The sequence below is a fragment of the Tursiops truncatus genome, chromosome 4, assembly GCF_011762595.2.
Source record: "Tursiops truncatus isolate mTurTru1 chromosome 4, mTurTru1.mat.Y, whole genome shotgun sequence".
Classification (NCBI taxonomy): Eukaryota; Metazoa; Chordata; class Mammalia; order Artiodactyla; family Delphinidae; genus Tursiops; species Tursiops truncatus.
In genome coordinates this window covers 62,005,331-62,020,358 of record NC_047037.1, presented here as the reverse complement: position 1 = coordinate 62,020,358, position 15,028 = coordinate 62,005,331, and the positions used below count along the sequence as shown (strand labels likewise).

The 15,028-nt window shown below is 39.1% G+C and overlaps 1 protein-coding gene across 2 annotated transcripts in view; it reads left to right on the top strand.

The window, feature by feature from the left end:
- The window catches only part of EHHADH (enoyl-CoA hydratase and 3-hydroxyacyl CoA dehydrogenase), a 52,286-nt gene that overhangs the window by 19,266 nt on the left and 17,992 nt on the right, over positions 1-15,028 (top strand). For both annotated transcript variants that reach the window (XM_033855594.2, XM_019946320.3), the window contains one exon: positions 3,712-3,816. In XM_033855594.2, the coding sequence (XP_033711485.1) occupies positions 3,712-3,816 (105 nt within the window). The remainder of the gene's footprint in view (positions 1-3,711; positions 3,817-15,028) is intronic.

Genomic DNA, 15,028 nt, shown 5'->3' with positions numbered 1-15,028 from the left:
ATAAAACAACACTCTTCTCACTAAATTTTTAAAATTTTGAAAATAGAGTTTTTTTGCATAAAAATTTATTTATGTTAATATGTAATAGGTTTATCATAGTTATTTTAAAGTGATTTAATAAAGATACATTTTTAAAGTTCTCAGTTATAATTTCTAATATAGTAAATATTAATAGAAATAACCCATATAAAAAAAAGCTCTTTGGCGTATTCCATAATTTTTAAGAGTGCAAAGGGGTCCCAAGACTAAAAAATATGAGAACTGCTAATCAATACACTTTTTAAAAAATAAATTTATTTATTTTATTTTATTTATTTTTGGCTGCATTGGGTCTTTGTTGCTATGTGTGGGATTTTCTCTAGTTGCAGCGAGCGGGAGCTACCCTTAGTTGTGGTGTGCGGGTTTCTCATTGCGGTGGCTTCTGTTGTTGCAGAGCACAGGCTCTAGGCACGCATGCTCAGTAGTTGTGGCTCACGGGCTCAGTAGTAGTGGCTCTCGGGCTCTAGAGCACAGGCTCAATAGTTGTGGCGCAGGGGCTTAGTTCCTCTGTGGCATGTGGGATCTTCCCGGACCAGGGCTCGAACCCTTGTCCCCTGCATTGGCAGGTGGATTCTTATCCACTGCACCACCAGGGAAGCCCCAATACACTTATGTTTTGACACAGAAACCACAATACAAAACTGTGCACACATGGTCCAAATTAGAAAATAATGAGTCTATATTATTACTAATATATAATTACTAGTGTAAAATTTATACAGTTACTAATATATAATTAGACTAAAGTCTAAAATGGCTTTTTCCCCCTTTAAATGGGGAGATGTTATAAATTCTTTAGAGCATGAAAAGGGAGTTAAAAACTAAATTTCTTCTCTTCAATAAATTAGATTAGAAATTGCTTTAATTTACAGTGGTATGATAAGTACACTTTTAAGAATGTGAACTATTTTAAGTACCTAATGCAGAATTCATAAGAGGATGCTTACAATCAACCCAACATACTACAGAAATTCAAAGCACGTGAGAGGGTTAATTCTGCAAAAGACAAAATAGAAAGGAAGAAAAGCAGCATAAAATATAGGGGGAGGGCTTCCCTGGTGGCGCAGTGGTTGAGAGTCCGCCTGCCGATGCAGGGGACGCGGGTTCGTGCCCCGATCCGGGAGGATCCCACATGCCGCGGAGCGGCTGGGCCTGTGAGCCATGGCCGCTGAGCCTGCGCGTCCGGAGCCTGTGCTCCGCAACGGGAGAGGCCACAACAGTGAGAGGCCCGCGTACTGCAAAAAAAAAAAAAAAAAAAATATATATATATATATATGGGGGGGGGGAATCATAATAGTGTGAAATGAGTCTGTAAATTCTAAGGTTTATAGAAATTAAAGCATGTGGGGGAATATTGAGGAATTGTGTGTTCCTGCTTTCAGTATTAAGCCTGAAAGGCAAGAATATCTTGGAGGAAATCAGGAAGGAATCTGGCTTCTTTGACAAAAAGAAATAAAGTGAACTAAGATTCACCTTTTTCAAAGCACTGCTGCTTATAGAAATATCACTATTATTAACATGATGAAGAAAAGAGGTAAAAATAGTAAGAATATGATAGATTTTGATTTGCATGGAGAAGGTCACAGTGAATTAGAAGAAAACTAACATTGGAATCATACACCTATCTTTTTATTTTATTTTATTTTTTATTTTATTTTTTAACATCTTTGTTGGACACCTATCTTTTTAAGTAGTCTGTACAATTTTAAGGGGACTTTAAACTGGCATCTGGAAAGAGTTCCATGTAGAAATTTTTTTCTAAAGCTTGGAAAAAAAGCCACAAAGAAAATTGGAAAGAATTGAGATTACCTGGCTTGCAGAAGTCTCAACTTCAGTTGCCCCAGTCTCTTTATAGTAGATCTAGGGAGGGCTTTTATTAGATTGGACAGTGGTTATTATCTACACTCACAAGAAAGAACAAGAAAGCACAAGAAAGAACAAGTTTAAATCTCAGCATGAGGATTTGGGTTGGATATACAGAGCTGTGTCTTCAGGTCCTTGAAACAGAATAAAAGTACCTGAAATCTCATTGACTCCGTAAGAACAGTAGTGGTCCTTCCAACTTTTGTGAAATCCAGGTCAGAAGAAAACATTACAGCTAATGGAATTTTCAGTTCATCCTGTGGACATCTCATGTTTCCCCTGCTCAGTTGCCCCAAAGATCCTTTTAGTACCCAGGTTTTCATATTCCATTCCGTGTCCCTTTGGGCCCCTTAACCTAGAGAGTCTGATTCACTCACCCCTCACTCAAGTGATTTTGTACAGAGGAGACTTCACCCTTGAAGCCACTTGCCCACCCCCCACTGCCCTCCTCACCCCAGGCGGAGATCTGGAAGCCTGTTTTCAAAGGCATTTCCAGAAAACTGCCCAAATATTGCTGTTACAGAGTGACCCTTGCCCAAAATCATTGAATTGTCTATCTGATCAAGAAAAGCCATTGGTAGCTCTCCAAAGCACTAGTAAGAACTGGGAATGGAGGGTTTGTCTCAGAGATGGCAACCACCAACACTCTGGAAGAGCAGCAAAGACCGTGGAGTTGTTGCCAGCAAGACTGAGTTGGTGATTGCTCTTCAGAAGCCCAGATGGTGCTGGTAAACAAGCAAGCAATGTGTTGCTGTCTCTCTCCTGACCCTGTGGTGAGGGAAGCTTATATCCCTTAACCTCCCGCTTCAGAGTGTGCAGATCAAATTACGTATCTATGCCTGCTGGAGAACATGGGAGTAATGCAAACCCTCATCAAACTTCTGTAACCTCCTAGAGCTTCCAGTCTATACCAGAGGCTGCCAAGTGTCACTAGTGGATGGTAGATGCTCCTGGCACCACCGCCACCAGACGCTAGATGTCACCACCTGTGCTGTGAGATTTACGCTATTGCTGTTCCTTAGTGTTACTCACTCCAGCTAAAAACCCTCAGTTTGCCAAGCTTGGGATCATGGGACACACCGTAGTGCCAGGTCTGAAGGAACAATTGTCTGATCATCTCTGTTTCTTTTTTAGCTTCCTTTTTAGATCCAAAGCTCACACATTAGCAATTCCACAAGCTAAGGGAGGGTCGAGATGCTGGGTAGCCAAAAAATGGCAGAGGTCCACCCTACTTTTCCTGTGAAATTTTGATTATAACTTATGTGATATCAACTTAATAATTCTTCTCCCCTGTCTATCCAACTATATTTGTGTTTGAGCTCAGTTCGTAATCAATGGCAGCCCATGGTGTATGCTAGTATAAGAACAGATAGTATTGCTATTGCTGTGCTGCTACTACCTCTGTTATTTTTTATCTCTATTATTATCAAACAATAAATTCTCATTATTATATAGATTTATAGTTCATAAAGTGCTTCTAATAGAGATTTATAGAATAGAAGGAAAATGTATTATTTTCACTTAATACTCAGAATTACCAAGGTAAGCATAATTTTTGCCATTTACCAACGAAGAAATTGTGGTCCTAGTACAGTTCACACAAATAGTGCAAGGTAGAGCTGGAACTTGAATCCAAATTTTCTGATTACCTCTGCAGTAATCTTTCCACTGTAACAGTCAGCGTGGTGCTTGTTTATTTAGTAACAGATGTTTATACCCAGGACAAGTGAATTTTCCTACTAGAGAGAGTGATGTTTTTGGTTTACTATCACATTGTTCTTTGATTTGTTTTATTTTGTTTTCTTTTAGGAAGACATATTTCGGCAAATGAAGCTCTTAAGCTGGGTATTCTAGATAAAATTGTGAACTCGGATCCGGTTGAAGAAGCAATCAAATTTGCCCAGAGAGTTTCAGGTAAAGAAGATAATAATAAAACTAGCACAAATTGGAAACAAGTTAAATGTCCATCTTAATAAGGAACTCCTTAAATATTTTATGGTACATCCAAATAGAATATGATACAGTTTTTTTTAATTGGAGTATAATTACTTTACAATGTTGTGTTAGTTTCTGCTGTTCAATGAAGTGAATCAGCTATATGTATACCTATATCTCCTCCCTCTTGAACCTCCCTCCCTGCCCCCCACCACCCCACCCATCTAGGTTGTCACAGAGCACCTAGCTGAGCTTCCTGTGCTTTATAGCATGTTCCCACTAGCTATCTATTTTATGCATGGTAGTGTATATATCAACCCTAATCTCCCAATACGTCCCACCCTCTCCTTCTCTCTCTGTGTCCACATGTCCATTCTCTACATCTACGTCTCTATTCCTTCCCTGCAAATAGGTTCATCTGTACCATTTTTCTAGATTCCACATACATGCGTTAGTATACAATATTTGTTTTTCTCTTTCTGGCTTACTTCACTCTGTATGACAAGACTCCACATCTCTACAAATGACCCAGTTTCGTTCCTTTTTATGGCTGAGTAATATTCCATTGTGTACGTGTACAACATCTTCTTTATCCATTCATCTGTCGTTGGACATTTAGGTTGTTTCCATATCCTGGCTATTGTAAATAGTGCTGCAATGAACATTTGGTAACATGTGTCCTTTTGAATTATGGTTTTCTCAGGGTATATGTCCAGGAGTGGGATTGCTGGGTCATATGGTAGTTCTATTTTCAGTTGTTTAAGGAACTTCCATACTGGAGGTTGATACAGTGGCTGTATCAATTTACATTCCCACCAACAGTGCAAAAGGGTTCCCTTTTCTCTACACCCTCTCCAGCATTTATTGTTTGTAGATTTTTTGATGATGGCCATTCTGACTGGTGTGAGGTGATACCTCATTGTAGTTTTGATTTGCATTTCTCTAATAATCAGTGATGTTGAGCATCTTTTCATGTGCCTCTTGGCCATCTGCATGTCTTCTTCTTCTTTTTTTTTTTGTGGTACACGGGCCCCTCACTGCTGTGGCCTCTCCCGTTGCGGAGCACAGGCTCCGGACGAGCAGGCTCAGCGGCCGTGGCTCACAGGCCCAGCCGCTCCGTGGCATGTGGGATCTTCCCAGACCGGGGCACGAACCCGCGTCCCCTGCATCAGCAGGCGGACTCTCAACCACTGCACCACCAGGGAAGCCCTGCATGTCTTCTTTAGTGAAATCTCTATTTAGGTCTTCTGAGCATTTTTTAATCGGGTCGTTTTTTTGATATTGAGCTCTATGACCTATTTTGGAGATTAGTCCTTTGTCCGTTGCTTCATTTGCAAATACAGTTTTAAAATGAATGAGAAACTCTATGTATTGACATGGTATGAATGCCATGATGTATTGTATGGTTAAATGAAAAACGCATCATTGTGTACAGTGGTGCAACATTTGTGTAACAAGAAAGGGGGGATGGGATTGAATGTTTATATAGGGAGAGTGTATATATGTAACTGTCTCTGTACAGGATACTTCTGTAACTATTCACAAGAGAGGATTGATGGTTGCCTCTGGGAATGGGGCTGACCAGCCAGCAGAAGCAGTTAAAAGTAGACGTCCCTTTTTATTCTTCTGTACCTTTTGAATTTTTATTGAATGAGTGTATCTTCTATTAAGAAACATAACTAAAATTTAAGAAAAACCAAGCAAACAAACATTTCAGCCATTAGAAGACAAGCTCTATAATTTACCACAATGAAGCCATGGTTCTGTCTCAGTGAGCTACGTTTTCTCTCTCTCACTGGTTTCTCACTTTATGGACTCATGACATTCCTTTAAGAGTTCTTTGGAGTGGCATTCCTAGATTTCTTTTTTTAAAAAAATGTTTCTTTTTGATTTATGGAGGTTGGCAGCAAGATGGAGAGGGTTAAAGTGCATCAGAAAAAATAATTGGGAGGAATATTGGGCTATAGGCAGAGTGTTCATCTCCCTCGGTTGGTGGTAGGTAATGGCTAGGTGTCATTCAAAGGCTTCTTTTGAAAAAGTCCTTCTTTTGTCCACCCTGGCAGGGACCAAACACTTCCCTGAAATAATCTTTCTTTTTGTGGCTCTAACCAGTTACTGTTTCATTTCAATAGCAAAAGCTTGAACTGGAAAGGCCAGGAACTGTAAGGAGAAAATACTGGTGACTCTAAAGAGAGTTAGCAAGGCTTTGCCCAAAGGGGAATGAGTTTCCTGCTGTCTTTCTCTGCTTTCCAGATAATCTTCACCACAGTTTCATCACTGGTTTCATTGTGCCTCCTGGAAGCACTTATTGTTTTGTTGGAAGTCATTTGGCCTACAGCAAAGGCTATTTGCATTTGTAGGTCCCTAAATGGTTTTTGGTTTGGGGCTTAAGAGAGACCCATGTCTATCATTTACACCTGTAGTTTTAGTTTGTAAAGGCCCTGATTTTGACAGAAGTTCTTTTCTTTGACTGATTTCCAGAGATTCAGATTTGAGAGTTAAGTTACTACAAGAGATAGATGAGCATCATGGTCTGGTACACTTATAAAAGCATCTGTTTTAATTACTAAAATTTATTTAGTTTTAAAAATTAATTTTACATTAAAATTTTAAACACTAAATTGTTATTTTTTTAAATTTCTAAAAAGGTCTACTCAATCTAAGTAATATTACAGTTTGTCCACTTGGTGGCATCCAAATATTGAGGAGGAATCATTTGCTTTAAAATTTGGTAATTTACCTGTTAGCGATAGGAGAATGGTTCTGGGTTTTGGACAATTATGTATAACTATTTTAAATGATAATCATGAAAACTTTGTAGAAATGTCAAATTGTGATATAAAAATGTCTAAATACAAACTTACATATAGTCTATACTTATAGTTACATAGAGTATTATGAATACAGACAAAAATTTTGTTGTTGTTGTTTTTTAAACATCTTTATTGGAGTATAATTGCTTTACAATGGTGTGTTAGTTTCTGCTTTATAACAAAGTGAATCAGTTATACATATACATATGTCCCCATATCTCTTCCCTCTTGTGTCTCCCTCCCGGCCACCTTCCCTATCCCACCCCTCTAGGTGGTCACAAAGCACTGAGCTGATCTCCCTGTGCTATGCGGCTGCTTCCCACTAGCTATCTATTTTACGTTTGGTAGTGTATATATGTCCATGCCACTCTCTCACTTCGTCCCAGCTTACCCTTCCCCCTCCCCGTGTCCTCAAGTCCATTCTCTAGTAGGTCTGTGACAGATAAAAATTTAAAGAAAATACACAAAAATGAAAATAAGTTGTTTTCCCCCCAGAATTTCTTAAATGATTTTTGCTTTTGTTTTGATTTTTCCAGCTTGAGGTATAATTTACACACAATAAAATTCACCCATTTTAAATGAAGAGGTCGATGAATTTCTGTAATCATTTGCAGTTGTATAACCACTGCCACAATCAAGGTATAGTTCTATCACCCTAAATAGTATTGTCATGCCTCTTTCAGTAGATTCTCTCCCCTGCCCTTGGCCGCAGACAACCACTGGCCTGTTTTCTGTTACTATAGTTTTGTTTTCTAGAATTTCATATAGCATGTAGTCTTTTGTGTCTGGCTTCTCTCACTTAGCATGTTTTTGAGGTTCATGATGTTCTTTCATGTATTAATTTTTTATTCTTTTTTTGTTACTGAATAATAATCCATAGTATGGATATACCACAATATGTTTATTCATTTATCAGTTGGTGAACATTTAGGTTGTTTTCACTATGGGTGTACACAAGTCTTTGCAGACATTATATTTCCCTTTCTCCTGGGTAAATACCTAAGAGTAGTATTGCTGGATCATATAGTAAGTATATGCTTAATTCTTAAATGCTTTTTAAACTTGGTGATTAATATAAAACCATTCATGATTTGAAAGACACTAATTTTTTCCAAGCAAATTAGCAAAGATAGAAAAAATAATATGCTCAGATTGAATTTAAATAAGCACTTATTAAACAGCTTGTAGTATATCCTGCCTGTCTAGACGGCAATTGGGCAATCATGTATTGAAGCTTGTTCTTATGTTTTGACTTATTATTTCTATTCTCAGACGTTTATCACAGAGAAATAATCACAGAAGTACACAAAGATTTGTATACAGTGATACTCACTGAAGCTTTATTTATCATTATTAAATGTTGGAAACAACTCAAATATCTAATTCTAAGGGATTAATTGCATAAAAGATGATAGATCTCAGTGAAGCAACCCCATTCAGCCATTAAAACTTCCATTTTTAAAGGAAATTGAAGAGCTTGGAAAAATGCTTACATGTAATATTAAGTAGAAAAAACAACCAGATAGGAAGTTGCACAAATGTGTGTGTGTTCATATGCATATTTACATACAGAAAAAAAAACAAGGAGATATAACAGATTTTTAACAGTGGTTGTATCTGGATGGTAGGTAGAGAAGACCTTTGTTTTTTGTTTTTTTTTTAATGTTTATCTTTTCCTATTATCTGAGTCATTAAATTTACCCAAAGGAAAAAGGGATGCCTGGCCAGTGTGGAAGGGGTACAGTCTAGTAGAGAAATAGGTTTAGGATTGGATGTCAGGAGACCTGGATTATAATTTTAACCCATAGCTATATGGACCCTAACAAATCAGCTTTGGGGGCTTTATCTTCTTCATCAATGAAAGGGAATGTTTCAACAAAATAAGCTGATTTCAAACTGTATTGAGACCCTATGGGCTCCAGTTTTTTTTTGTCTTGCTACAACCTGGGCAGCTCTACTGTGTCTCTTTTGAGGTTTAGGGTTTAGAATCCCAAGGAAAACTCTGGAACTTTTACTTAAAAAAAAAAATGAGTTCCACTGTTTAGAATCCTATGATTTCTTGGTGCTGCCCTGTAATAGATAAACGCTAGAGATACAAGGTAGAGAAATCGGGCAGATCAATGAAGGACTAGCTCAGAGAATCTTATCTACATTTACACTTATTATCTTACAAAATGTGTAGCTTAGCTAGGCTTACATATTTTGCATTTCATTTTCATTTGAGGTCTTGTGCTTTTCCTTTCTTTTTTTCCTTTGTTTGCTTTTAAATATAGCTGTTAGACTGTGGTTATTTGGCAGACAAAATTGATGGATTGATTTGAAGGACAGGCTTCACAAAAATCTATTATAAAAATGTATATTTATGTTTTATAATAGATATTTTTTATAAATATATGATATAAATAGTACAGATATTTATTATAAATATATGATATAAATAGTACTGATGTTTATTATAAATATGAATGTATAAATATAAAATATTTTTTATTAAAATATATTGATGTAGGGCTTCCCTGGTGGCGCAGTGGTTGAGAGTCCGCCTGCCGATGCAGGGGACACGGGTTCGTGCCCCGGTCCAGGAAGATCCCACATGCCGTGGAGCGGCTGGGCCCGTGAGCCATGGCCGCTGAGCCTGCGCGTCCGGAGCCTGTGCTCTGCAATGGGAGAGGCCACAACAGTGAGAGGCCCGCGTACCGCAAAAAAACAAAAACAAAAACAAAAACATATATATATATATAGATATTAAATATATGTGCATTTACAAATCTATAGCTAGTGAAGCTAGTGCAATTGTCTTGATCTAGAGGAACGGTTCTCAAACGTTACTGTGCATCAGAATCACTTGGAGGGTCTGTTAAAACATAGATTATAGGACCCCACTCATTACTTTCTGAATTAGTACATCTGGGATGGGGCCCAATTTGCATTTCTAACAAGTTCCTAGGCGATGTTGATGCTGTATTCTGGGGACCACACTTTGAGAACCACTGATGTACAGAGAGCAAGAGTGAGAATGGAGATAACTTTTCCTAGCTTTGACTTTTTACATGCAAACATTACCTGCTGTCTTAAAGATATTAGTAAATCGGTTCTGCATGGTTAAAAAACAAACATGTATGGTTGCACACCTTGTGATTATACCAAAAACCCCTGAATTAACAAACTTTAAAATGGTGACTTTTACTGATGTGATTTATATCTCAGTTTTAAAAATACTGTAAAATTTTTGAATTCTCTTTTTCCATTTGTAAAAATATTCCATTAATTCAGCCTATTCTCACTCCGCATCACTACCCCCACCCCCACTGCTGAAATGTTGACTTAAAAAAATAACAAAAGGAAAAGATTAAGAGCACTTATTTAGTTTCCACATCCAATAAAGAAGTTGAGAAGGAAGGAAATTTCCAATGGTCAATGTTGCAATCAGCAGTTTTGGAGCCAGTTATGGGTGGGAGGGGATTGTAGGAGGTTAACTTATATATCTAAAAATGTGATTTGGGAAGTAGCTGCAAATTTCTCTACAAACTTAACACGCATCCTGGAGAGTTGACTGTGGAAGTTAATTAGCTTCATGTATCTTAATGCTTTTGTTACATGAAGCCTCTTAGACTACTGCAGTGCAATGGATTTAGCAGAGCAATTCAAAATCACTTGGCCAAACCAGATTGCTCTGGCTAAACTGGGGAGGGGAGGGTCCTGTAAAATGCTATTTATTTGCATTTGGCCAGCAGCCTGCTTGTTCCCAAACTGAGTAAGAACTCCTTGTTCCCACGTGCATGATTCTGGCATGAAGCTGAAAATGTGTACTGTTAGTCAAAGATGGGCACAGGGGACACCCAAGTGGAAGCCTCAACTCAGGAACCCAGTGCTCTGTTTTTGTCCCTGTAATGAACTCTGGTCCTGTTACTATGACTGCACTGGGCTGTGTTAGCCATTTTTAGCGATTCTTATTCTGCCCAAAGACCTTGATCTGTTTAGATTTTGTGGCTTAAAAAAAAATCTTAGTGGTTACATCTGTCTTTCTCTTCATTTTATCTTTTGCGCTTTGTAATTTATTTTTACTGTCTGGGAACATTTATATAAACATGTTTCACAAAAGCAGAGTGACACTGCCATACCTAGGAAGCCTGAGCACACGTCTAAACTGGGCTTCTTTTTTCTATACCGCACTTCTTTAGGGACCCCCCCCTCAAGCCTGGAAAAATGCAGTTGTTGTGTTTGTCCTTTGCAGCCCTTCTATGAGAGAGACAGCTTATTGTTTATGAGAGTTAGAGAAAAGAGAGTCCATTATGTCTTAGGAAACCATTTCTGTAAACTGCACATTATGTCTCTCTTTATCCTAGGCAGAGAAAATCTCTTCCTGTTAGTTTACTAGAAAGGAAAGAGGGAAAATAATCACCTCCTTTTCTTCCTTTGGGCATGTGAGTCCTTTATTTTTTTAATTAAAACTTCTGCCTTAGAAAACTTCAAAGAATTAAGAAAAAAATGTGAATGGGTCAGGGAAAGAATTCAATTATAAGCATATTTGAATCATTAATTAGTTCTTCACTTTCCCATGTTCCTGGCAGCTAATGCTGGTGCTGACCTGCTCACACTTGCCTCTCTTATTATGTAGTTACAGCTGAGTGACTTTAAAACTACCAAGACTCTAAAACTACCAGCTGTATAAGAAATACACTTTGAAAACACCATACCTGTAGACCCAAAGTGGAAATTCTGAATATATTTTGTAGTAATAAAATGAAGTTTTAAGATAATAGCATCCTTCAGTTACAGCCACAGAACAAAAGGAATAGGAAATTGACAGGAAAAAACCTTCTAATGTTTGTGCCCTGATCCAGCACTCTCCAGTGGATGTGCTTAGTTTGGCCCTAGGCTGGTCGGAACAAGTGCTCTGGGGGGCTCCCAAAATGTGCATCTGTAGTCTCAGAGGTTCTGAGTATCCCCAGAATACTAGGAATATGCCAATTGGCTAAAATTACTGCACACTATTCAGTTTTTTTCTTCTTCATTTTTTTTTAAAGATTTTTTTTGATATGGACCATTTTTTTTAAAAGTCTTTATTGAATTTGTTACAATATTGCTTCTGTTTTATGTTTTGGTTTTTTGGCCTCAAGGCATGTGGGATCTTCGCTCCCCAACCAGGGATTGAATCCACACCCCCTGCATTGGAAGGCGAAGTCTTAACCACTGGACCACTTTCTTCCTTTTTTTCTTTCTCATCTCTTTTCAATCTCTGGCCCAGGTTAGAGTTGCCAGGAGCTGCATCTGTCCTTGATACAGTGGCTGACATATGCTCTGCTCTTGGACCTCCCAGAGGCTATACCTCAAAATCAACTATTGAATTAAAAAAAAATACTCATGCCCAGGCCCCACCCTTAAAGATTCTTTTTTTTTTTTTTTTTTTTTTTTTTTTTTTGCGTTATGTGGGCCTCTCACTGTCGTGGCCTCTCTCGTTGCGGAGCACAGGCTCCGGACATGCTGGCTCAGCGGCCATGGCTTATGGGCCTAGCCGCTCTGCGGCATGTGGGATCTTCCTGGACCAGGGCACGAACCCGTGTCCCCTGCATCGGCAGGTGGACTCTCAACCACTGCGCCACCAGGGAAGCCCCCTTAAAGATTCTTAACTGAGTTCACAGTGGGGCATGGGCATCCAAACTTTTTAAACTCCTCAAATAACCCTGATGTGTGCTATGATGTTGAGAATCAGCCCCTGTCATGGTGGGGCTGGTGGTAGTGTCACAAGGACAGAGATCCAGCTCTAAGATATCCCAAACCCAACTATGCTCTGTCCCAGGAAAGTCTGCAACAGCCACCTGTTGTCAGATGCCACAACACTGACAGCTCTGCCTCCTTTCCTCTTCCACTTGTCTTCTACCCACTGTCCTCTCCCCACTGTCTGTTCTTGTCTCTCTTTTGAGCCACCAGGGAATTAAATCAGCTGTAGGCCCTGGAAAGGTCTTCATCCTTCTGCACTGAGCTTGCCTTCCCATAAAGGATTGGGTAACTCATTGGTTAACTGAGCAAGTAATTGGTAGCCTGTTGGGTAGAGTTCATGTTTTTCCAACAATAACAGGGACCACATGCTGCTACTCATCATCTTGCCTCCTTTCCTGAATCTTATTCTTATATCATATGGGAAAGCATTAATTTAAAAATCCATTCTTTTGGGCTTCCCTGGTGGCGCAGTGGTTGAGAGTCCGCCTGCCGGTGCAGGGGACACGGGTTCGTGCTCCAGTCTGGGAAGATCCCACATGCCACGGAGCGGCTGGGCCAGTGAGCCATGGCCGCTGAGCCTGCGTGTCCGGAGCCTGTGCTCCGCAACGGGAGAGGCCACAACAGTCAGAGGCCCGCGTACCGCAAAAAAAAAAAAAAAAAAAAAAAAAAAAAATCCATTCTTTTCAATTCTACATAGTAATCAAGCATTAAGGAAATGTTCTTGCCAACTAGGTTAAAAAAAAAAAAAAGGTTGAGATTATACAATGCCTCACAGATACAGTTCTTCCTTGTGCACATGATTATATCCAAACCTTACTCTCCCTTGGACACATAGTAACATACTAATGCCAGACTGGCTCACATTCATCTGTCTTTTTATAGTGAAACTGCTTTGTAAGCTCTGGTAGGTTTCTGGTCTAATTAACTAAGGTGTACATTTTTGATATATTGCTTTATTTTTTAAGAGATAGTAGCACTTTTTAGGAAACAGTTTCTGGAATACTATTTTAGAAAACTATTTTAGAAAAAATAAATTTGTTACACATTTATACTTTTATGTAAACTTTAAAATAATTCTTTTGAGTTATTTAAAAAAATAGGACCACAAGGATTCTGATTAGAAATTCATATATAATATATGGAAAATACTTATTTTATGCTATTAAATATTTATATTCAGGGACATGGGGTCATTCTTTATTAAGGTATTATTTTATGTTCTTCAATAAAATGTTATATAGGCCTTCATAAAGGTCTTGTACCTTTCTTAACAAATTCATTGCTAGATATTTTTTAACAGCCTTGATGAGGCATAATTTGCCTTTGAGTTAGAGTTGCGCAACCATCCCCATAAATCAGTTTTAGGACTTCTCCACTATCCCCAAAAGTTCCCTCTGCCCTTTTGCAGCTTACCCCCACTCCCACCCCCAGCCCTAGGCAACAGCTGATCTTTCTGTCTCTATAGATTTGCCTCTTCTGGACATTTAAAATAAATTACATCACATCAATATGTAATCTTTTGCGTCTGGCTTCTTTCAGCTTGCATAATGTTTTTAAGGTTCATTTGTGTTGTAGCATGTGTCATTAGTTTGATCCTTTTTTTCTTTTTTCCTGGCTGTGTTGGGTCTTCGTTGAGGTGAGTGCAGGCTGCTCTTCATTGTGGTGTGTGGGCTTCTCATTGCGGCGGCTTCGCTTGTTGCAGAGCACGGGCTCTAGGCACCCGGGCTTCAGTAGCTGTGGCATGCAGGATCTAGAGCACAGGCTCAGTAGTTATGGCACATGGGCTTAGTTGCTCCACAGCATGTGGTATCTTCCTGGATGAGGGCTCGAACCTGTGTCCCCTGCATCAGCAGGTGGATTCTTAACCACTGTGCCACCAGGGAAGTCCCTTTTAAAATAATTAATTAATTAATTTATTTATTTATTTATTTATTTAGTTTTGGCTGCATTGGGTCTTCATTGCTGTGCGCAGTCTTTCACTAGTTGCAGTGAGCGGGGACTACTCTTTGTTGCGGTGCTTGGGCTTCTCGCTGCAGTGGTTTCTCTTGTCGCAGAGCACAGGCTCTAGGCATGCCGGCTTCAGAAGTTGTGGCACGCAGGCTTCAGTAGTTGTGGCATGTGGGCTCAGTAGTTGTGGCTCTTGGGCTCTAGAGCGCAGGGTCATTAGTTGTGGTGCACGGGCTTAGTTGCTCCGCAGCATGTGGGATCTTCCTGGACCAGGGCTGGAACCTGTGTCCCCTGCATTGGCAGGTGGATTCTTAACCACTGCGCCACCAGGGAAGTCCAGTTTGATCCTTTTTATTGCTGAATAGTATTTCATTGTATGACTATACTACATTTTCTTTATCCATTCATCAGTCAGATATTCACATTGTTTTTGGTTTTGAGCTACTATAAATAATGCTGCAGTGAGTATTCACATACAAGTTTTACACGTTTTCATTTCTCTTGGGTAGATTCCTAGGAGTGAAATTGCTGGGTCGAACAGTAAGTTTATGTTTATCTTTTTAAGAAACTGCCAAACTGTTTTCAAAGTGAATGTACTGTTTTACATTCTCACAAGCAAAGCACGAGGGTTCCAGGTACTCCACATCACCGCCAACATTCTGTGTCATGTCTTTTTGATGATAGTCCTTCTAGTGGGTCTGTGTTGGTTA